Source organism: Xenia sp. Carnegie-2017, unplaced genomic scaffold (assembly GCF_021976095.1).
Source record: "Xenia sp. Carnegie-2017 unplaced genomic scaffold, XeniaSp_v1 HiC_scaffold_23, whole genome shotgun sequence".
NCBI classification, from domain to species: Eukaryota; Metazoa; Cnidaria; class Anthozoa; order Malacalcyonacea; family Xeniidae; genus Xenia; species Xenia sp. Carnegie-2017.
The window spans coordinates 6,204,686-6,229,753 of record NW_025813486.1 but is presented as its reverse complement, the minus strand read 5'-3'; the positions used below and the strand labels follow the sequence as shown (position 1 = coordinate 6,229,753).

General features: G+C 36.0%; 1 protein-coding gene and 2 long non-coding RNA genes across 3 annotated transcripts in view; 1 reads left to right on the top strand and 2 right to left on the bottom strand.

The window, feature by feature from the left end:
* LOC124448997 (tyrosine aminotransferase-like) overlaps positions 1–22,283 on the bottom strand; it is a 28,968-nt gene extending 6,685 nt beyond the window's left edge. Inside the window, exons 1-6 of the mRNA XM_046999939.1 lie at positions 22,078–22,283; positions 17,048–17,152; positions 16,097–16,164; positions 15,261–15,419; positions 2,158–2,296; positions 2,019–2,071 (exon numbers count right to left, since the gene is read on the bottom strand). Coding sequence (XP_046855895.1) covers positions 2,019–2,071; positions 2,158–2,296; positions 15,261–15,419; positions 16,097–16,164; positions 17,048–17,152; positions 22,078–22,249 — 696 coding nt within the window. The 5' untranslated portion in view covers positions 22,250–22,283. The remainder of the gene's footprint in view (positions 1–2,018; positions 2,072–2,157; positions 2,297–15,260; positions 15,420–16,096; positions 16,165–17,047; positions 17,153–22,077) is intronic.
* Positions 10,539–11,796, bottom strand: LOC124449651. Its single transcript, XR_006949470.1, has 2 exons — positions 11,120–11,796; positions 10,539–10,742 (listed from the first exon to the last, which is right to left on the bottom strand). It is a non-coding gene; the product is annotated as an uncharacterized LOC124449651 (long non-coding RNA).
* A 922-nt stretch (positions 22,284–23,205) lies between the features above and the next one.
* LOC124449654 lies at positions 23,206–23,602 on the top strand. Its single transcript, XR_006949473.1, has 2 exons — positions 23,206–23,358; positions 23,430–23,602. It is a non-coding gene; the product is annotated as an uncharacterized LOC124449654 (long non-coding RNA).
* The last annotated feature ends 1,466 nt before the right edge of the window (positions 23,603–25,068 follow it).

The following is a 25,068-nucleotide window of genomic DNA, read 5'->3' as shown; positions in this document are numbered from 1 at the left end:
ACTCCGGATACGTATGGACGGGGCCTAAGTACTAGTGTCTTTTGACGTGAAATCACTGTTGACCAGTTTTCCACTTGATCTTGAACTTACTTGTATAAAAACCCTCATTACAAACACCACAAACGTAAGCGTTTGTGACAAAAACAACTATAACTCTGACTTCATTAAACGCAACACTTTATAAACAAAATGTACCCAACGAAACGAACAACTCAACGACAACAGCAACGATACCTAACATCAAAGGTACGTCTGAGAGTATCTCGCGTATTTTACGACCATACAACATACGTGTCGCACATAAACCAATCACAACGTTACGACAAGTACTAACTAATATAAAGAACAAAGAACAACCCAACGAACGACAAGGTGCAATTTATAAAATAAACTGCTCCGACTGCCACGCCTCCTATATCGGGGGAGCCGGCAGGAACTTAAACATAAGACTTAACGAGCTACAAAGAAACAAGTCAACAAATCACATTGCCGAACATCACCGACTGACAAAACACAATATTGACTGGGACTAGGCAAAATGCATTACTTACAGCATTGACTATAGACAACGGGTTACATTGTCAATTAAAACAAACGAGGAACTAAACACATTACACTTTACCGAATACAATACACAATTGACACCTACAAATTTCCTTGATTTCAAGCCTTTTTCAAACGTATGTAATTTAACAAGTCGGCGTCCTTTGATTTAGTCGGATGAAAATAGAGCAAGTTCTATTTCCATCCGATTTCTTAGATTAACGGATCCGACTGTCGGAGCTCCCTTTATATGTGTTCACACGAACCGTTTTTTAGGATCCGACAAAATCGGATCGAGTGAACGGGCCTATAGGTAGCTACATTTGCAGATACATTACTTTAATCGGTAAGAGTTCATAGTATAAAATCCAGCCTACCAATGTCAACATTGAGTTCTCAGGAATATGAAAGAGTAATTGAAACGTTATGGCCACTCAATACGCAATATGACGTCACATGTTTGTAGATGAAGATCGTCCAGGTTAGTAGAGTCCTGAGAAGGACTGTTGTTGCTGTTGTTGGTGTTGTTGTTGTTGTTGTTGTTGACTGACGTTTCGACAACATTGGCGGTAGTCATCTTCAGGGTCAAGGTTATCGAAACGTCAGTCAACAACAACAAAAACAGTCTTTCTCAAGACTCTACCAATCTGGACGATCTACATCTACAAACATGTAACGATACTCCAGGGTTCAAACCATTTACTTTATGACGTTACAAGTTAGATAAATTGGAAATAACAAAAACTTCAATATTTCGAGAACAAAAAGAGACATGCATAAATTGTTTTAGAAAGTACGCTGTTATTTCAAACGTTCTGGTCAATGCAAACATCATTTAACTCGCGAAATCTTTTTGTCATAGGCGCTTTAAGACGGATAATACGTCTGGACGACTTAACCCTTACGAAAATTTCACATTTGATTTCCTATATGATATGAATATGGTATGATATGATATAAATCAAATGTGAAATTTTCTTTAGGGAAGACGGAATTTTTTGATGACGATGCATCTTTTAAATCGTCTGAAGAATAAAGACGATCATAAGACAAATCAACCGTCCAGATGACTTTAACGTTCGATTTGTCTCGACAGACGAATCAAAGCCATTGAATAGAGAATCCGGTGAAAATTCCGTGACCGCAAAGTCACGATAGCTTCGGTAATGTTTCAATTAAAAAATTTTGTATACATAATTATGTACAGAACATTTCAGATTCATTTAGTCCATAAATTCCCCAGTGACATAAAAGCGCGAGAATACAATACAAAACTTTCAAGGCATAAAGCAAAGTTATTACTTTTTGCCTTTTCGAAGTGCGTAAGAGCAACCGCTGCCCGGCTCTCCAAAGTAATGCGTTGACAAATCACACAACTAGCAATCCATTCGAAAATTGTCTGGAGTCAATCGGTTAAATTTAGGGCATCGGGAAATTCAAAATAGTCACGTGACATGCAATTAACGAACACTTACGACATGCGCGTAAACTTCATCACAGAGAACTGGGACGCGGTATTTTTCAACAACTGTAAGAAAATAAGACCAATACGAATGCACGAAGTTTGTTTATCAAATCGGCGGAAAAAACTTGTACATGTCTTGAGATATTTACTGTTTAAAATTTCTTCCAAATGTTCTCTTTTGTACACAGAACCACAGGGATTTGATGGGTTGACAACGACAATAAGCTTTGTTCTCTCGTCAATAAGTGAAGCCATATCGTCCAAGTCGGCTTCCCAACCATTTTCAGGCTGAAAATTATGAATAATCATTATTCATTTGAACATAAAGTCGAAAGCAAGACTCAAGGTTAGTTTTAAAGGAATCCTTCGAACTTTTAAATCTTTGATTTTAATTAAGTATATAATTAGAACAGTCTTTAATCTCCAGTATCACAATTAGAATATAATTAGAACAGTCTTTAATCTCCATTATCATAATTAGCACACGATAAAAACAGTCTTTAGTCGTAAACAGTAAAGTAAACTCAACATCTTTAACTTGCACAAACTTACAATGAGTTTATAAAATTGTGTCTCAATCCCCCTCTATAAACAGATGCATTTGTAAAGAGAGAAACCAGGTCTTGGAATTAGGATGTTATCACCACGATCAACTAGGGCGTTCAATGCTATCTCGATTGCTCCAGAGCAACCGCTGGCCAACACAACATCCTGTAAAGAAAACAACATAAACATAGAATTATAGGCGTTTTCATAGAATTTTTCATGTGAAAGTTTCCGACTCTCTCATTTTGTTAAAGTCGGGTTAGGGCCGCTGCTTTCTTAGGTGTCCTACCCCTTGAAAGACATTTTATGTAAGTACATACGTTACTTGCATTCACCTCCCGGTAATTTAAATGGTGAGACGGAAACACTTAAATCTTAAATCAACTTTGTTCCTTAATGAAAACTTCTTCAGAGGGGGGATTGGGGTGGTGAGAAAAGTGTATTCAACAAGGATGCTATAACCCTGTGTAAATTGAAAATCGTTGCTTAAGAATATTACTCACTGCAAATGATATAACGAGATGAAACGCAAGAAAACAGCCACATTTTGGTTGACCGTTGTCAATGAGTTGTATTTTAAAGAAATATACAATGCAATGCCAAAACTTGGTGGAGGGGCAAAATGGGGGAGAGGATAAAAAGTTAGATTTTACTGCCTTCATAAGAAGGAGTCCTTCATGTTAAAGTAGACATCAATGAAGCTGCTTGAATTAAATTATAGACAATGGCTTTAGGGCAACAACAAAACATGTTGACATAAATAACTCCTAAATACTCTTTGAATATCACCATCACCAAGTGTCCCTATAGTTATGGAGCAGGAATATGTACCTCAGCATCCACGATGTATTCAGGTGTTGAACAGTACTTTGCAACGGCATTTCGCGCCTCTTTGCATCCTGCAAAAACAAATACAGATGATTGTATATGACTGGAATAGTGGAACACACACAGTGTGTATCAAAACAACAGCAATCCTTTCATTTGTGAAGCAAACACTGACAATTATCATATCATTCTTTCCACACTCCTTAAATAAAAATACCAAATGAAAAATTTGTACGTCATGTAAGCTAGAACAATGCAGCGAAATTCCACTCTACGTGGTACTATCAATCAGTTCCATTACGAATGGTTCAAGTAGCCACAGAGCAACGAATATTTATCGTGTTTGGTTACAGTAAAGGAACTTACACTGTTTACTAGTAGACTATATTGAAAAAGTCTTTGAAGACTACACAAATTTCAGCTACTGTCCAATGCAAATCCCGAACACGAAACTCCTTTAAATTGTGTTCAGCCTCCTAGGGGATAATTTACTGCTGAATAGTGCAAGTTGTAAACATCTTGTGATTTTTAATTCATTCCAAAGTCATCATCAGAAAATTGGAATATTTTGTGATGTCTAAATGTTGAAGAATTTTATACACCCTTTGTATTACAAAGAGAATCAATCTTTTTGAAAAAGTGTTCTTTAACTGGACTTATTTGTTCCAAAAGGTTAAATAAAGTCTAACTATTGTTATCATTGTAAAAAAGAATTGGCAAGAACTATTTGCACCATTATTTTGCTAGAAGATTCTGCTTACAATCTAGTTTCATTAAATAACATTTGTGAAGATTGATTCCGGGGGGGGTAATGCACTATCGTTTTGAAGATGAATTTCCCAGGGGGGTTAGGGTCCAGGGGTGATTGAAGCACTCAAAGCAATTGATGTAACTAATCATGAGCTGACTTGTAGCAGTTGTCCTTTCCTGACTTTATTGCGTCACAGAGCGCCTGAACACATTCTTCACTTGGTGGTAAGTTGCCAAAAACTGTGGGATCACCTGGAATATAAAAAATATTCTCAACAATAACTCAGTCATGCACGGTTTTTGGAAGATTATCTTGAAACAATTTGGCTCCAAAGGGGGGTTGCGCCGAACCCAGATAATGCTATTGAAACTTTGTCATCTTTGAATTAACCTTCCAGATTAAATATAAGTTTTCACACAATCTGTGCGAAGTGCTGGTTCACTGTTCTCAAACTTCACACTAATGATGGGACTGTGTTTTGAATATAATATTTTAACACTTCAATAAGATATTTACAGTGTTGTGCACGATTTTACGTTCCAAGCGTTGGTTCTTTACGATACGGAATAATTAAATTGATCTCGTAAAGTTTACGGACAACCGTCCATCCTAGAACTGCGTTTTCGAAGTATATCAAATTACTCTGCACAAATAAAAACATGCTTTTTTTTGCTAAAAATCAACACATATAGGTTAGATTTTTAACACTTTTCGTGGGTGAAACTTTTAAGATCAAAATTTCATACCTTAGTTCGATATAAATAATAATTTAATTTTCTGCTGATTCATTATTTCTTTGTACAAAAACTTAATTTTACTCTTACTCTCCCTCCTCTGATTTTGTGTTAAAAGTAAGGACAACTGAGGTGTTTTGTTTCGTCGTTTGTTTATGAACTATAACTGGAGAAACAAGAAACGAAAATTGTTCGATTTTCAATTTTCGTGAAACACCAAAAAATAGAAAACAAAATTTGAATTCAATTTTTGATTTGAAAAACAAAAAACGAATTTTGGATTTGATTTTCCCATTATGATTTTTTAATATCAGCGGAAAACGAATGGTTTTAAGCAATGAGTTTGAAGATTAAAGCCAGCTGGTTCACACGAGTGAAATAAGGATAAGCACAAGCGTAGAAAAAAGATAAAACAAAGATAATCAAGGAAGCATTTGACATAAGCATCGACATAAGCGCAGGCATAAGGAAAAATTCAAGCATAAGCTAAGAGAAGAACAAAAAAAGATTTAAAGAAAATCCCAATGTGTTTGTCGTTATAAACCTCTAAAGCAATAGAAACAAAAGTCTCGACGTTCGTGCTTATTTTACTCGTGTGAACCAGGCTTAAATATTATTACTTCAGTAATGCAGAAAGTGATTGTGTTCGCGAACGAGAAGTTAATTACAAACTGATTGTCTTCACAACAATTCAAATGTGTAAGATAATTAGTAGATTTTTGTAAATGTGGTGGATGGTAAACTGAGAAATAAAGTATTTTGCTACTAAGAAAAATATTTTAAGTAAAGTAATTTTTACCATGGAAAACTTGTATTTTATTGTTCAATAAACTGCAATGAAACAAGGACAAGAAAAAAGGTATAAACTATCCTCTAAAAACTCAAACTTATTTAGATACAAAAGACATTCACATATTTCAGAAATTTATCAAAATAGTTAATGATTATAAGAACTTTTGAACTATACATTTTAAATTTTACAAATTTATCATCCAATGTAGTCCAAACGAACATTGATGAGTTATAACGTTCCATAACTTAATGAATATTCGTGTCTTAGACATACTTTTGTCCAAAAGGTAAAACTTCAGCAATGGCTGCAACTCGTGATTCATTCATTGAAGGAAGATATGTCCATGAAGAATTACTTCCCATTTCGAAGCACTCCACTGATTTAAGATCTTCCCATTTATCATTCTTACCTCCCATGACAACAATTGTATCACCAGTTATAACTGCACAACACTTATATCTCTTTTCCAACATGGATGGTAAGACTGTAATCTTACCTGTTTTAATGTCATACATGATAACACTGTTCAATCTTTTTCTTCCATCCCAACCTCCAAGAAGAACAACTTGATCTTTCCATTGAACTGTTGCCATTCAAATCAATGGATGAGGTAATGGAGGCATTTCCTTAAATGTAAGAGTCCTTGGATCAAACTCCAAGACACTGGACAAAACTTGTACATATTTTTCGTCTCCTCCAAAAATAAGAACTTTATCATCAACAACAACAGCTCCATGGCACCAACGTGGTTCAGGCATATGACACAACTCATGAGATGTTGTACCAGTAATCTTTATTTCACTGATCAAATCTGATACTTTACCATCAATACATCCTGCAATGAGAAAGATTTGTTGTTTATAAACAACAGTTTGATGATCCCGACATCTATAAGGAAGTTCTGTGAGAAATTTTTTCCATGTCAAAGGAAACTGTTTTATATTCAATGCCTCCATTGACTTGCAGCGTTTTCCTCCAACAACAAATAAATTATCATTATAAATAAATGATGAAGCCTCAATGTGTTCATTTTCCATTGATGCAATCTCAAACCATTTCTTCTCCTTCCATGAAAATATTTCAACACTCTGTGTGTAGCCTCCAGCAACCAAAATATCACTTCTTAATACATCCATAACTAATTCAACTGGTGATGTCAATATTGAAGCAAAATGTTCATTTATAGTCATCTTGCCCAAAAGTTCAAACATCATGATTTTCATTTTTTCCATTTCTTGGGAAGATTCAATCAAATTTTTATACCAAGACTCGACCACAAATTCCTTGCGCCTGTCCTGTATTGGATTAAACATTTGACCGTCTCCAAGTTCAATAGGCCAAGTTGATAAATGATCGTGATTCTGGTTGATCCTTAAAATAAACTGATATAAATGATGGTTGAGAAGAATGACAGACTTTATGTTTTCCATTCTTTGAGACTTTTGAACATCGCTCTCATGCCACCACCGATAAAAAGAGAACATTTTACGAACACCGTCCAATTCATGCAGCCTTTTATATAAGATAAACATAAATCAATGAGATTCTTTCGATTCTTCGGACATTCAAAAATTTGTGCCATGATCTTAACAATAACGGCAAATATTCTGTCCTCAAGCTTAAATTTTGTTGTTGAAAACATCCGTTGCTTTCTTACGGGAATCTTCAAATCGTTTTTGCCATTTTAAAATCCTTTGAATGTTGTATTGCACGGGAAAGATCATACCTGGTGGTGATGGCAGTACAAGTTGCCTGAGACTCATCATTATTACTTGCTTCTTCACATTCTCTATCACTTTCAACTTCGTCAATGCAATTAAAAAGTAGAATAAATCCTTCCTCCAAGTAGTTCAAACTGGAGCAAAGGTCTATTTTCGAAAGATTATCTAGCTTTGTTTTGATGTCGTGTAAATCTCGCTTGATAATTCCCGAAATCCTTCATTACCAACATCACCGTTTTCTAGCTTGTCTGCTGCAGCATCTCGGGCTTTATTCGTAAAAAAATGAAATATAGAGAACACTAAGTTCTCCATGGCGTTTTGATGATTTGTATTCGTAGAGGTTGTGTATAAATCTATTGCGTCTCTGTCGAAAGAAAAAAATTAGTAAAATTAGCTATGTTTGTATGAATACTCGATTCAAATAAAATGCTTTATTTCTTTTAAATTTTCAACCAATTATTTTAATTTATATTGATATGTATACAGCAAAGATTTACAGCATTTTCCATAGATCAAACTTTTTACTTTTGCAAGAAAATTTTTCAAATTACGAGGGAAAAAGAAGAAATCGGTAATGAGAGAAAAATGAAGGGAATTTTAAAATACGAACAAAATTCAAATAAAGCTTAATGCTCCTGCAATGTTGTTTATTTAATGATAGTTTACAGGCAAATATTCAAGAGTTACTTTACAACACTTCACATGACACTAAATGGCTATTTTCTTGAGAAAACCGCTGAACGCGCGTACTGCATTTTTGTGATTTAGCGATCATTTATGACAAGCGTGAAACTAAACTGACCGAACGAGATCTCATAAAAACTAGAGCACCATTTCTACAAAATTATCCTAGATTTCTCTCTGCAGTAAGGTTTTACAAAGAGTGGACGATATTTATAGTAGACTATTTAGTCCCGTTATTTCATCGATTCTGTATCGTTTGTGTGTGTTTGAAGACATGAAAATTGATGTGTGTAATGACTTGTAAAGTGTATTTATTAGCTAACATTAAATATGGCTCAAAGTCTACATTCTCAAGTGACGAAAGTAAAAAAGCGACAACGAAGGAAATACATCGAAGTGAGAGCTTTTAAAAGAGAAGGGAGGTTTATTCAAATTAGGAAAAATAACAATAATGAGGGAAATTCTGTGCGGAAACCGTAACCATTTTTCTGGCTGATTCTGCTTTAGTTCATTAATTTTGCATCTATATTATATATTGTATTTGTTGTTACAATAGTTTGTGTCGATCAGTACGTTGTTTAAATCTTATCACTTTGACCTTTCAACAGAATTCATTCAAAATTTATAGCTGCGTTTTGTTCTAACGTTTGATCAAGTTTGTCGAAAATTCAATGTTATTTTATATTTTGAAAACAATTTATTGAACGACTGTGACACATAGGATCAACTCATGCATTTGAGTGAGACATAAGTATGAGTGTGAGTGGGACAGTGTGACATGGTGAGTGGGACATACAGTGTGACATAGGGAGAACTGGAGGTGACTACAGTGAAAGGAGGAGTACAGGTGACACATAGGTGAGTGGGAGGGTAGTGTGACAGGAAGAGTGGGAGGACAGACATGAGTACAGTGGAGTGAATGAGTGACTACAGTGTGACACATAGGGTGACTACAGTGTACATAGTGAGTAAGTAAGACTACAATATAGAGTGAGTGGAGGACTTCAGAGTGACATAAAGTGAGTGGGGGACTACAGTATGACACAAAGGGTGAGTGGAAGAGTACAGTTTGACATGAAGTAAGTGGGGAAGTACAGTATGACATAGGGTGGAAGGGGGACTACAGATTGACACATAGGGTGAGTGGGAGACTTTAGTGTGACATAGAGTGAGTAGGGGCTAGATTGTGACAATGAGTGAGTGGGGGAATACAGTGTGACATAGTGTGATTGGGGGCTACAGTGTGACATAGAGTGAGTGGGGGACTACAGAGTGGACACATAGGGTGTTGGGGGAGTACAGAGTGACACATAGGGTGAGTGGGTTACTGCAGTGTGGCATAGGGTAAGTAGGGGACTATAGTTTCTTTGACTTTATCAAACACAACACTTACAAACAAAATGAACCCAACGAAACGAACAACACAACAACAAAAGAAGCCTCGATTTTCAATTCAAAGGTACGTCTGAGACTATCTCGCGTATCTTTACGGCCATACAACATACGTGTCGCACATAAACCAATCACAGCGCTATGACAAATACCAACAAACGTCAAAGACAAAGAACAATCAAACGAGCGCTAATGTGCAGTTTACAGAATAAACTGCTCCGATTACCGCGTCCTTTACATCAGTGTGACTGACAGGAACTTAATTATAAGACTTACTGAACACAAACGAGGAACAAAGAAACAAGACAAAACTAATCACAGTGCAGAGCATCACCAACGGACAAAACACAGCATTCATTGGGACCGAATGCATGGAGGAACTAAGTTGCACTCAATCAAAGATAAGTTCCTGACACAAATTAGTACAAAGAAGGTTGGAAGTGAGGGTTGAGGTTTCTCACTCATACTTGCTCATCGAGTGTGAATCAGAAATTGTGCTCTTACGTATCAACGGCAGACTCGTCTATCGACGGTAAGATTTTTGCTAAAATATTTCAAATCAAGTAGTGGAGTGAAAATATTGTCTTGGAATAGTCATGAGATGATTTTGAAGTCCCACTAAGCGAGTGTGTTTTTAGAATGGAAGCTTTGTTTTGTCGAGAAACCTTGGCTGGGTATTCAGTACATCTCAAATGCGGAATGCCATTATTTACATATCATATGATACAATGACATAGAAATTGCAACATATTGAAAACAATATGAATTTCTAAAGAAATATTTAAAATTCAAACAACCGCTGGGAGTAAATAATTTCTTGTTGTTTTAGCTGTATATTATGTTATTTCTCTTATGTAAAAAGTCAACAATGAAGATAGAACAGGAAAACAGTATGTATATAATATATTTTTAATATATCATATATATACTCTGATGATGGCTTTGGAATAAAGATAGAACACTAAAAACTAAAAAAAAAAGGAAGTATATTACCGCATTTCATTCATCGGAAACCGAGTTCTAAGCGGGCTTAGTATTTTCAATAAAAATATAGCGTGAACCAATTGAATTATACTAAAGATTGTCATAGATAGTTTTTATATATATGTGTATAATGTAAACATACTTTAAATGTCGATGCTAAAGTCGAGTTATTGTTATGAAAATTTCAACTATGTGCAATGTATTCACCACAAATGAAAATCTCACATTAAAAAGAACTTGAAGATTATAAAAACGATTAAATGAGCGATTTCTAATCAACATTTTACAAAGTGTACCAGACCTTAGATAAGGTCGTCATTGTTTGTAGTTGTTGGTTATAGCGCTGTGCTATCATTCTTTTTATTTAATAACATTCCGTCTGTTTAACCTTGTGATTATACTTATACATATCGGCAAGCGGGATGCTTGTAACAATCTATGTTTAACATCGATATTAGATTCATTCTTTTCCATTGGAAAGCGAGATGCTTTCACTGAAGGGCAATGTCACAAGCCCGGGACTTGTAGCGTATAAGGCTCTCTGCTTTTGAGTAGACTTGTCTCGTTTACAAAGAAGAGGGGTGGAAGGTTAATTTCTCAAATGTTGTTAGATAAGGTCGTTATTGTTTGTAGTTGTTGGTTATAGCGTTGTGCTATCATTCTTTTTGTGTACCAGACCTATTAAAGCATCTCGTAGAGTTGTCTGATGAGCTGGTTTACGATGTGTATATTTATGCAATATTTGCATCATAAAATATATATTTGTTTCGGTCACGCGAGCATACTAAACATACTTCAACTTTTATGGAAATGATATCAGACAGTGCAAATTGTATAAATCATTGATACTTGAATGCACGAAAAGATTTTCAATGTCTACAAAATGTGGTTATAATAAAGTAATGATAATCTTATATTACATCATAAATGTGTAAAAGGAAGAGAAACGACAATTTGGGCTGACCAAGTGTGTGGGAGTAATTAAGCTCAATCTAGAATCACAATTTTCTTATAAGACAAGTTCCCGTCAAAATTTTATCCGAAGCTGTTAGTATTTTCTTAGTTAACTATAATTTTTCTTAATAATGTTAGTTTTTTGGTATGGTGAACAGGGAATCTATTTTATTGATGAAACGTTTGTATGACGACACAAGAATTAAAAATGCAAAAAGATTTCACTAACCCTTATTTAAATCTTATTTTCTTTGTATTTATATAGATGGCTTGCGTCTAAAGTCGTTCCCCAGAAGCAGGCTTCTTTTAATGTTCTCTTTTTCAGCAAAATGATAAAAAATGAAGACACATGTATTCACCCTTCGTTTCTTGTTTCGGTTTAAACCATTAAAATTAATATGACAATTGTCGGAACTTATATAAATAAGTAATAGATAATTGTTATTTGATACTAGGAACTTATGAAATAACGGAACTAGGAACTTATGTTAATTCTTTATTAGTTGTGACAGTTTGAAAGTCAGGGTCTTCTGTCGCTCGCAATGAAGGTAAAAGCTTGAAATGTTTAAGGTTATCTGTGATGTGGAATAGTTATATTGGAATAGTTATATTGAGTAAAATTGAGAATTGTATGTCGACGGCGCGTACAGAAGGATAGTATACAGTCCCAAAAAACGAGTCGGAAGACGCATAACTGCTTTGTGCTAACGCGCAAAGGAGAAAATTGCTACAACAATGTTTTAGGGCGAAATAAAATTCTTTCTAAAATCCTTCTTCTCGCGGGAGTCACGAAAAGAAGAAACACGTGAACATGAAACCATTGCTTGTAAGTACGGTGGCCCACAAGGGACACGACTTCTTTATACAAAACTCACGTGCAGTCTTTACTTATTTGTAACCTGATCCATAGAAATAGACCTTCTCCGTAGAATTAGACCTTCTCCGTAGAAATAGACCTTCTCCGTGGAAATAGACCTTCTTAGTAGAAATCGACCTTCTCCGAAGAAATGGACCTTCTTCGTAGAAATGGACCTTCTCCGTAGAAATAGACCTTCTCCGTAGAAATAGACCTTCTGTCCTTCTCCGTGGAAATAGACTTTCTCCGTAGAAATAGACCTCCGTGGAAATAGACCTTCTTCGTGGAAATCGACCTTCTCCGTAGAAATGGCAAATACCGGCTCTAGATGTCAAATATATCAAATTCTAACAATTCAAAATGGCGGCGGAAAGCACAAAGCGAAACTTGTATAGCGAAAGTGAGGCTTTTAAACGGCGCGTTTTTGTAGCGAATGTGGCACGAAATTTGCTAATGAGGCAGCAAAATACTGTCATAACTGCGGAAAGGAATTTTCAGGTAAATTTAATCATAGTATCATAACAGTGATCACTGATCGGTGGTCTGTGAAGGATTTGATCATACATTATTTCATTATGTATATAATTCATCCCTGTGTGAGCTATTATCTATTTTGTGATATCGGGGACATATACCAAACATTTAGAAAAATACTTCAATTAATACATTTCTTGCTTTCAATTTGTAGAATTTCCACAAAATGCCTGTTACCATGAACAAGATTGTATTGAATACTATTTTCATCTGGGATACAAGTATCATGACATCATTAATTTATTAAAAACATATCATGGTATTACGATGTGTGTCCGCACATTAAAAAGAAAACTACAAAAATATAACTTGAAGAAAAGAAATGTCAATTTTGATGAGCAATATCTCAGGGATATTATAAAAACAGAAATGGAAAGAGCTGGACAACTTTCTGGTTACAGTAAAATTTGGCATCTACTTCGAATAAATCATCATTTACATGCCCCACGGAGTGTTGTGGCTAGAGTTGTCCATGAACTAGATCCCCAGGCCAGTAATGAAAGAAAGGAAAATAAACTTAAACTGTGAAAGTACTTGTCTTATGGTCCTAATCACTGTTGGCATATTGATGGTAAATTTCAGTTTACTTGAATATGTTAAATTTTTTTGTCTATTTCATGGTGCATACCCGTGGTAGGAGCCAAGGGAAAAACACCTCCAAATGTCATTTACATATGTTATGTACTGTTTGATAATACCAACATTTTCAAGGTTCATATATGAAGCTTTAGTGTAAAAAATATAGAGGGAGGAATTTACTCATGTCCTCACCAGCACAACTGATGCATAAATTTTTGTAAATAAATATGAATTCCATACAGGATATGATAAGCTCAAACCCTTTGTCTTCCCTATACATGCAGCAATTGATGGCTTTAGTAGGAAGGTTTTGTGGTTAGAGATATGCAAGTCAAACAACTCTCCAAAAGACTCAACAAAATTGTATTTGGATTGTGTGATCGAACATGGTGGATACCCCTTGTTAACTCGTTCAGATTACAGAACAGAGAATGGTGATATTGCAGCCATTCAATGTTATTTTCATGATGATGAGAATGCTCATAAATATGGAACATCCACCAAAAACCAAAGGATTGAAAACTGGTGGTCACATTTTCGTAAGTCTTGTACTGGTAAGTAGGATCTATAATAACAATATTAGAAATATGTAAGACGCAGTAACTTTATAAATTAAAAAAGGCTGGCATGAAAAGTTAGTGATATTAGTTGTAGGTTAATTGTGATCACATACTTTAACTTTTGCAGATTGGTGGATTAACTTTTTCAAGGATTTACGGGATAGCGGATCAGTTAACTTTAAAAGCGCATTACACAGACAGTGCTTATGGTTCTGTTTCCAAGATGTAATTCAAGCATCATTAAAGAAAATGAAAGCGTACTGGAATACGCATTATATTAGGTCATCTCGCCATGAAACCACTCCAGGAGTACCTGATTTATTATTTTATTTACCAAAAGATTCTGGGGGTGTTAACTATCTTAGGGTCAGTCAGGATAAAATTGATGAAATGAAATTGCGTCACTTCGAAGACACCAATGACGAAAGTTCGTTTCTTCGGAAAAACAGATCTTTAAATCCACTTAAATGACAAAAAAAGACAAATACTGTCTGAGACCGTTTGAAAATTTACCATGCGATGTAAGAAAATTTTTTTTATTGTATTGTCTTTTTAGCATACCGTGTATTTTTCAGTTGGCTTTTCTTCGTTACAACTTGCAAGTTACAACGAAATCACAGTAGTAAACTCGGTTAAATTTAGGGCATGGAGAAATTCAAGTCGTCACGTGACATGCATTTAACGAACACTACGACATGCGCGTAAACTTCATCACAGAGAACTGGGACGCGGTATTTTTCAGCAACTGTAAGAAAATAAGACCAATATGAATGTACGAAATTTTTTGGTTAAATCGGCGGAAAAAACTTGTACATGTCTTGAGATATTTACTGTTTAAAATATCTCTACTGAAATTTACTGAAATTTCTTCCAAATGTTCTCTTTTGTACACAGAACCACAGGGATTTGATGGGTTGACAACGACAATAAGCTTAGTTCTCTCGTCGATAAGTGAAGCCATATCGTCCAAGTCGACTTCCTAACCATTTTCAGGCTGAAAATTATAAATAATCATTATTCATTTGAACATAAAGTCCAAAGTAAGACTTGAGGTTAGTTTTAAGGGAATCCTTTAAACTATTGAATCTTTGAGTTCAATCAAGTATATAATTAGAACAGTCTTTAATCTCCAGTATCACAATCAGAACATAATTAGAATATTCTTTGATCACCATTATCATGATTATTATAACAGTCTTTAATCTTCATTATCATAAATAGAACATAAAATTAGAACAGTGTTTAATCTTCATTATCATAATTAGCACACAATAAAAACAGTCTTTAGTCGTAAGCAGTAACGTAAACGTAATATCTTTAATTTGTACAAACTTACAAAGAGCTTATAAGATCGTGCTTCAATCCCCCTCGATCCACAGATGCATTTGTAAAGAGAGAAACCAGGTCTTGGAATTAGGATGTTATCACCACGATCAACTAGGGCGTTCAATGCTATCTCGATTGCTCCAGAGCAACCGCTGGCCAACACAACATCCTGTAAACAAAACAACATAAACATAGAAGTATAGTCGTTTTCATAGAATTATTTGTGTAAAAAGCCCCGAATCTCTCATTTTGTTAAATTCGGGTTAGGGCCGTTGCTTTCTCAAGTGTCCTACCCCTTGAAAGACATAGCACATTTTACGTAGGTGCATACTTTACTTGCATTCGCCCCCTGGTAATTTAAATGGTGAGACTGAAACACTTAAGTCTTAAATGAACTTTGTTCCTTATTGAAAACTTATTGAGAGGAGGGGGAATGGGGTGGTGAGAGAAGTGTATTCAACAAGGATGCTATAACCCTGTGTAAATTAAAAATCGTTGCTTAAGAATATGATTCACTGCAAATGATTTAACGAGATCAAACGCACGAAAACAGCCACATTTTGGTTAACCGTTGTCAATGAGTTGTATTTTAAAGAAATATACAATGTAATGCCAAAACTTGGTGGAGGGGCAAAAAAGGGGGAGAGCATGAAAAGTTAAATTTTTCTGCCTTCATAAGAAGGAGTCCTTCATGTTAAAGTAGACATCAATAAAGCTGCTTGAAGTAAAATTAGAGACGATGGCTTTAGGGCAACAACAAAACATGTTGACATGAATAACTCCTAAATACTCTTTGAATATCACTATCAACAATCGTCCCTATAGTTATGGAGCAGGAATATGTACCTCAGCATCCACGATGTATTCAGGTGTTGAACTGTATTTTGCAACGGCATTTCGTGCCTCTTTCCATCCTACAAAAACAAATACAGATGATTGTATATGACTGGAATAGTGGAACACACACAGTGTGTATCAAAACAACAGCAATCCTTTCATTTGTGAAGCAAACACTGACAAGTATCATACCATTCATTCCACACTCCTCAATTCATAATACAAATTCTAAATTTGTACGTCATGTAAGCTAGAACAATGCAGCGAAATTCCACTGTACGTGGTACTATCAATCAGTTCCATTACAAATGGTTCAACTAGCCACAGAGCAACGAATATTTATCGTGTTTGGTTACAGTAAGGGAACTTACACTGTTTACTAGTAGACTATATTAAAAAAGTCTTTGAAGACTACACAAATTTCAGCTACTGTCCAATGCAAATCTCGAACACGAAACTCCTTTAAAATGTGTTCAGCCTCCTAGGGGATAATTTACTTCTGAATAGTGCAAGTTGTAAACATCTTCTGATTTTGAATTCATTTCAAAGTCATTGTCAGAAAATTGGAATATTTTGTGATGTCTAAATGTTGAAGAATTTTATACACCCTTTGTATTACAAAGAGAATCAATCTTTTTGAAAAAGTGTTCTTTAACTGGACTTACTTGTTCCAAAAGGTTAAAATAAAATCTAACTATTGTTATCATTGTAAAAAAAAGAAATGGAAAGAACTATTTTGCACGATTATTTTGCTAGAAGATTCTGCTTACAATCCAGTTTTATTAAATGATATTTGTGAAGATCGATTCCGGGGGGGGGGGTGGGGGGGTGATTCAAAATTATTTTACTGGAAGATTCTTGGAATCCAATTTTGTTAAATGATATTTTTGAATATAAATTTCCCAGGGGGGTTAGGGTCCAGGGGTGATTGAAGCACTCAAAGCAATTGATTTAACGAACCATGAGCTGGCTTGTAGCAGTTGTCCTTTCCTGACTTTATTGTGTCACAGAGCGCCCGAACACATTCTTCACTTGGTGGTAGGTTGCCAAAAACTGTGGGATCACCTGGAATATAAAAACATGTTGACATGAATAACTCCTAAACACTCTTTGAATATCACTATCAACAAGTGTCCCTATAGTTATGGAGCAGGAATATGTACAACGGCATTTCGTGCCTCTTTGCATCGTACAAAAACAAATACAGATGATTGTATATGACTGGAATAGTGAAACACATACAGTGTGTATCAAAACAACAGCAATCCTTTCATTTGTGAAGCAAACACTAACAATTATCATACCATTCTTTCCACGCTGTCGGTGTAACTAACCATAGGCTGGCTTGTAGCCATTGTTTTTTCCTGACTTTATTGCGTCACAGAGCGCCTGAACACATTCTTCACTTGGTGGTAGCTTGCCAAAAACTGTGGGATCACCTGGAATATAAAAAATATTCACAACGATAACCCAGTCATGCAAGGTTTTTGGAAGATTATCTTGAAACAATTTGAGTCCAAAGGGGGGTTGCGTCGAACCCAGATAATGCTATTGAAACTTTGTCATCCTTGAATTAACTTTCCAGGTTAAATATTAGTTTTCGCACAATCTGTGCGAAGTGCTGGTTCACTGTTCTTAAACTTCACACTAACGATGGGACTGTATTTTGAATATAATATTTTAACACTTCAATAAGATATTTACAGTGTTGTGCAAGATTTTACGTTCCAAGCGTTGGTTCTTCGCGATACGGAATAATTAAATTGATCTTGTTAAGATTACGGACAACCATCAATCCTAGAACTGCGTTTTCGAAATTTATTGCCTTCTGCAATACGACTCTAATTTATCAAATTTGTATGACCAGTTCATACACCAATAACGTCAACTTTTCCGTACTCCCAAACCAACGCTTGCAAGCTATATTTATGTATAATTATTCGGAAGTGGTTTTAGGCGTTTACAAATGACTTGCAACTTTGCCATTCCGTTTCTACCTACATCCTACCGCAATGACGCATTGCGGCGAGGAAGTGTTCTCTTAACATGACTATAGTATTTTACATCAATTTAATAATATCCGTTATATCTTATAATCTAAAATATGACACAGTCACACGCTACATAATTTGACATGACAATTTACAACACACTTCCCACCTTGATTAGTCCCACTAATCAAGCATAACCTGTGTCTTCCATACAGAATCAAGAGCAGCGGCTCTCTTGCGTCTACCCTCATGTTCTGCCTCCCTTCCTCTCAGTCCTTTTTCATTCTCTTTTCGCTCACATTCTCTTTCGTCGTGCTTTAACTCGGTAGGAAAGAGCTTTTGGACGGGACGATTGAGGTGAATAACTTTACCGTTCTTAACTAGCCTGACCTTAGCGCCTCTTACCACCTCATCTCTCCCTAAAAACAACTCCTCTATTACACCTGTCTTCCAATTTCCTCTTTTGACATTATCCTCATAAACAGTGACGACATCTTTCTTCTCTACTACCCTAATGGCATTGTCCTTCTCCTGCTTATGAAACTTTCTTAAACCAACCAAATACTCTTTACGCCACCTATTCCAGAAATGCATTTTTTTCGTGCTCAAATACTTATACCTTTTTTTACAGTAACCCTCATCAGATTCCTCTTCACCAGACTCTTCGTCTGGCATGGACAACAACCTTTTTCCCATCACCAAATGCGACAGAGTTAGTGGTTCACTACCCACCTCGTCGTACGTATAAGTTAATGGCCTAGAATTTAATGTTGCCTCAACTTCTACCAACATTGTCAGAAGTTCGTCAAATGTCAACCTAGCATTTCCTAATACCTACTTCAAGCACCTCTTCACTGACCTAACCATCCTTTCAAAAAATCCACCACACCAGGGAGCTCTTTCTAGACTGAATTTCCACTCTATCCTATTGTTTCCCAAATACCCTTGCACACTTGCATTATTAGAGAGGTTTTCTAAAGTCTTGACTGTTGCTTTGAATGTTTTTGCATTGTCTGATACCATTAACGATAGGGTCCCCCTTCTAGCTGAAAATCGCCTAAGACATCTCATGAATTCATCCGCAGACAAATCTTTAACTAGGTCTAAATGTAAGCCTCTAGTTACGCAACAGGAAAACAATGCGATGTATGCTTTGTCTGTCCCCCCTGATGTATTCTTCACATATAGTGGTCCAGCAAAATCTACCCCTGTCTTTAAAAATGATTCCGCTTGCTCTACTCTGAATGCCGGAGGTTTGCTTTGTTAGGTCTATCATATGGTTTACCCTCTAATTTCTTACACACGACACATTTGTTGAAAATTGATTTTACCTTCTGTCTGCCTTGTGGAATCCAGAACCTTGACCTTATCTCTGCTAAAGTTGCCCTAATTCCGCTATGATGTACCTTTTTGTGGCAATGCTCAACTATTAATTCCGTCAATCTACCTTCCTTTGGTAATAAGATTGGAAACTTCGTTTCCTCTTCCAAGTCTGATTCTGCTAGCCTACCCTGACATTTTAGTAACCCCTCATCTTCTACTACCTTGAGTTGTACCTCTAACTGCTTGAACTTATCCTCCTTCTTTAGCCTGTCTTGTGAAGCCTTCAACCAAAGTTTTTCTGCTTTATTTATCTCCTGACTCCCTAATTCCGTGAAGCTTAAATCTTCATGCTTCCCTTTGATCCTAGCGATCAAATTCCTGACAAATCATGTGACCCATGCCGTTACACGGAATAATTTCTCAACCCTACTGTACCTCTCTATAGAGATCACGTTCTGAATACCTATCTCTTCGTTAGTATCTACTACTAATAGAGCCGTTCGCTTTTCTTCTTCTTTACTCTCCCCAGTTACGCCTACCTCTGATTGCGGCCATTCTCTTTCTTCGCTACTCAGCCACCTTGGTCCTGTCCACCAAAGTGATTGCGCTTGTATCTTCGACGCAAACACTCCCCTGCTTCCTAAATCAGCGGGATTTTCCATTCCTGGACAATGTCCCCACTTCTCCTTCTGTGTTATTGATAAGATTTCATTTACTCTATGTCTAACAAACTGTTTCCACTCACCGCGATTCTGAATCCAATATAATGCTGTAATACTATCTAACCAGTACCTTGCTTCTATTTTCCCTACTTGGCCTACTAAGGCTTTCCGCACAGATTCCATTAACTTTGCTAACATCAGCGCTAACATTAGTTCTAAGCGAGGTATAGTAAGCTTCTTCAGCGGTGCGACTCTAGTTTTTGCTGTTAACAATTTCACAAAGACTCCAACACTCGTGCGACAAACAAAATATACTAGCGCGCAATACGCTTTCTCGCTTGCATCACCAAACCCGTGAAGTTCAAAAGATTGAATTTTGCCCTTTACACCACTATAGATGCATCTATTTAGCTTAATAGTCTTAACACGGTTTAGATCTTTAATCCATTCAGTGTATAGACCGGCGTGCTTTCCGCTTATCTCGTCATCCCAATCAATCTTTTCTACGCACAACTGTTAAAACAAGATTTTTATCAAAACTATTACGCGGCTAATTAATCCTAACGAATCAAATATCTTCTACTACAAACTTTTGTAGGTCGAACATGAACAGATCATTGTCGCATTCCCAGCATATACCTAAAACTTTTGTGTAATCATCATTATTTTGGATTCCCAAACTCCATTGTGTGAATGTTTCATCGTCTGAATCTGTCGCCTGCACGACATTCTTCTCGCATTAACGCTGTTCTATATGCGCTCGCACGTTTCCGTCATTTGTCATCCGTCTCTTTAATTTAAACCCGTCTTGAGACATTCTAAATTTCGCCTTTTCATATAAATCGATCGTTTCGTGTGTGTTTTTGTCGCCCGAAACTAATTCATCAACGTAAAATCCTTCATTCAATTTTTGAGCAAGCACTGGATGTGATTCTGCAAATTGCGCTATGTGATGCCTAAACGTGGCGTTGAGTAAAAATGGCGAGGCATTTAATCCAAACACTATTCTGCAAAACCTGTAAACAACATCCTCTAAATTAGCATTAGTCGCATCTCTAACCCACAGAAATCTTAAATAGTCCCTGTCTGCTTTGTCTAATTCTACGTTCAAAATGCTTTCTCTATATCTCCTACATAGACCACTCTGTTCTCCCTAAATCTGATTAATATATCAAACAACAACGGTGTTAATGATGGTCCTACATGAAGACAGTCATTCAAAGAAGTCCCTTTCTTACCATCCTTTGATGATGCATCATACACTATTCTTAGCTTAGTTGTTTTGGCTTCTTTACGTTTAACCGCTTGATGGGGAAGATAATGAACATTCATCCCCGGTTCTGACTCGTCAACCCTTTCAATGACTCCCATTTTCAGTTGATCCCTGATAATTTTATCATATTCCTTTAACAAATAAGGCTCTTTTGACAAACGCTTAATTTGCCCTTTCATGCGTGCTAAACTATTGGCATAGTTACTTGGTAAATGCCCATGACCCTGCTTCCACGACAATTTAACAAAGTACTTATGCCCATTAAACTCAATTTTATCTAACAAGGCTTCGTGCACATCGTCAGTTTCCCTGACCCCAAGTGTTTCTAAATCCCACAACTTGTTCACCTGCCTGTTTATGCTGTTTTTCTGCGTTGCAGTCTGCGAAACTAATTTACCATGTGCATTTTTGGTTTTCGAGATCCCTTTCAGTGGACGCTTACAACCCATCCTAAACAAGTGTCAATCGCAACTGGCTCATCCTTTTTGCCCCTAATTATTTCTCCTTTCTGAAAAGCCCAGAGGTTATCTGCTCCTATCAAAACATCCACTTCCAACATCTCCTGCTTCAAACTTACATCTGAAAAAAACAAACTTTTCAAATGAGAATACTGCTCATTAGCCACCTCAATATGCTCATTTTTTACCGTACAAATACGTGGAACTACTAATGCCTCTAAACGAATTTTGCAATTACCCCTAACTGATGCGACCTCGCAATTGACGACCTCTGTCATCTTAACTTCATTTGTTCCACCACCAAAAGTGTTGACCTCTAACCATTTTCGCCTTGCTACATTAAGCTTCGCATCTTGTTTTGTCCTGTTGGTGACGAAAGACTTCTGACTTCCAGAGTCAAAAAGCACTCGCACTCTCTCCTTATTCTGACCTACGAGAACTCCTTGCGCAGTCATCAAGGCTACCCTAGTGTTTGTAGTCACATGCACGTTAATCACATTTACCTGCACTGTTTTCTCTGAGCTACCACTCTGTTTTTCAGCCTTCTCTTCGTTTTTTTTCCTTTGTCACATATAGACACATGATGACCCTCCCCACTTTATCAAGCACTGTATGAAAAGTTCATTCGCATCACGCGAATTTCGCAATAATGATGTTGATTGCATCGACAATAGTAACGGTGATTTCTGCGTTAGGAGCTCATCAGACAAAACTAAATGGTATGAAATCAATCTCAGTGTTCCAAAGTGTAGCTGTGATTCGTGGAGAAAAACGCAATTTCCCTGTAAACACATGTACGCAATTTTCAATACCTTTGAAGAATGGAATTTCACAGCCCTCCCACAACACCATGGAAACAGCGTTTTCATAACATTGGACAATGGCTTGAATCTAGAAGAAAATAAAAAAATAAGAAAACATGAGGAGACTGATAATGAAAACAAGAACAATGCAGAGATTGCCAAGCATACTTATGACGTAATAATGCAAGAGGATGAAAGAAGACGTGAAACAAAGGAAAACAAAATTAAGACAGAAAAATCTTGCGAACTAAAGGAAACTGCACAAACGCGAAATTTACTAATGGAGAAGTTGAGCCTTGTTCGACATCAGGCATTCACTGTCAACAAGCTAAAACCTTTGCAAGAAGCGCTTGACTACGCAAATAAAATGCACGAAATCTTAAATAGAAATTGCCCAGTCAGTGAAGGTTTGCCAAGTAGAAATAGTCCAACAAGTGTGGAGTATCATCAACTATGAAATTAAAAATTGCCTCTCGGTTGCAAAAAGAAGCATGCTAATAACTATATCACAACAATGATCCCAGACATAAGACAAAAGCGCGCTGTATCATCAAACAAGGTGAGATAATTTTCATTTTGGCAACTTCGACTGACGAGCACTTTTTTACAAATTATAATTTTCACTCACAATTTACGTCCCAGAATGCACTTGAAGAGCCAGTTGAGCAAGAATTGTTGTTTGAGAGTGAAACAGAGGAAATCCAGGCATCACAAGAAAGAACTGAAGTACCGCCAATCAACAACTTGGAACAACACGAAAGGTCAGTGATTCATTGCAAAACGAGCTAAATTGTGAATGTATCTTGATGCACTATGTTTTTAAATAATATAGCACCTACATTGATACTTGCAAACAGTCGACATACAATTCATTGTTTCTGACTCCAAGGTAACAAATAAATGCATTTACAGAAAGACAGTGTCTTGGGATACTGTGCTGGAATTCAGTCTTGTGAATGTATCAACAGTAGATCTTTGGTCACTTGTCTGTTAAAAAGACATAACTGAAAAAGAATTAAAAATTATTGAAAAAGAAGTCACCACATTCAAACCTGGTTGGCTGACTGACTCTGTAAGAGAAAAAAGCGTCTAATATAGTCTTCTTATTTATCATTATAAGTAATTGTTTACAACCATGAGTGCTATGTACACGTAAAACTGGAGAGGAAATCTCTTCAAACTATGCTTTCTTTTGATTTTGGATAATTGACGGTTTTTTGTGGAGTTTGACTGTAAACTACACTACTGTTCTTGCAGCAGAATCATTTATTTCAGAGATTGTTAAAAACAACTCAAGCACAAGATGAACATAGGCTAATATAACTTTTCACCAAACCAAAATTATCCTTTTTCCAATCAACATTCATGGCATTCATTGGACACTACTGGTAAGTATTTGAGCTAAATAATAAAATATAGACATGCATTATACACATACTTAGCCCACATGAGTCCACAGATTTACATGCAAAAATTAGTATCTATAGAAACATTAACTCATTTAATTCCTTAATTAACAAAGAAAAAACATTTAACTAAATGCAACAGTAATTTTGTGTAATATAGACTATAGATAAGTTCTCAAAAACAAGACTCTACTTTGACTCACTTGGAGGAAGTGCAGACAAAAAGACACCTAATACACAGATGATGTATCATATAAACAAACTAAGGTAAAAGATTTGCCCAAAAATCATTTTCAACAATCAATATTATCATTTATGTGGTCATTGTTTGTCACTGCTTTAGTGCTTTGGTAGATGTAAAAACAGGTTGGAACTCAAGCTCATGGCAATGTTTTGAGCCACTCCATTGTAAACAGGAAGATATGTATAACTGTGGAGTGTACATATGCTTGGGAAGCTTAAAATAGCCTAACTTTACTTGAATAGCTATTTTTACAAACATGATTATTCAATAACTTCTCATTTTGCATCAGTTTGCTCGATGTCTAGCCCTTGGCTTGGATCAAAAACCAGCAAACATGGAGAGTGAGAGAAAACGAATCCTTTCAACATTACTTGGGTCTTGCTATGATGATATCACACAATAAGCCATAAATAACATTTGGTTGAATATTTTTATATGAAATTCATTATGAATATCTTAGGAAGCAAAATGTGGCTGTTTGCAAAATATGCAGAAAGGATGACAATGAAGACTGGTTGGGTTGTGATCAATGTGGTCAATTTTTTCATGCAAGTTGCCTTAATGTTGACTTTGCCATAACCTTGTCAACACATTTTAGATGCAGATAAAATTATTATCAATATTATTTGACATGCAACAAAATCATTGTTATGCTATCAGTGCAAATTGTGCAATTAAAATGAGTGCTTCAAAATATAGTAATGTGTGAATGATAAATACTTTAATTCAAGGTAAAATGAACTAGAAAATTTAATTGATTCGGCACGATTGTGCTTGCCACTAATTGAATGTCATACATGCTATGAATAGTTTGAAACTGT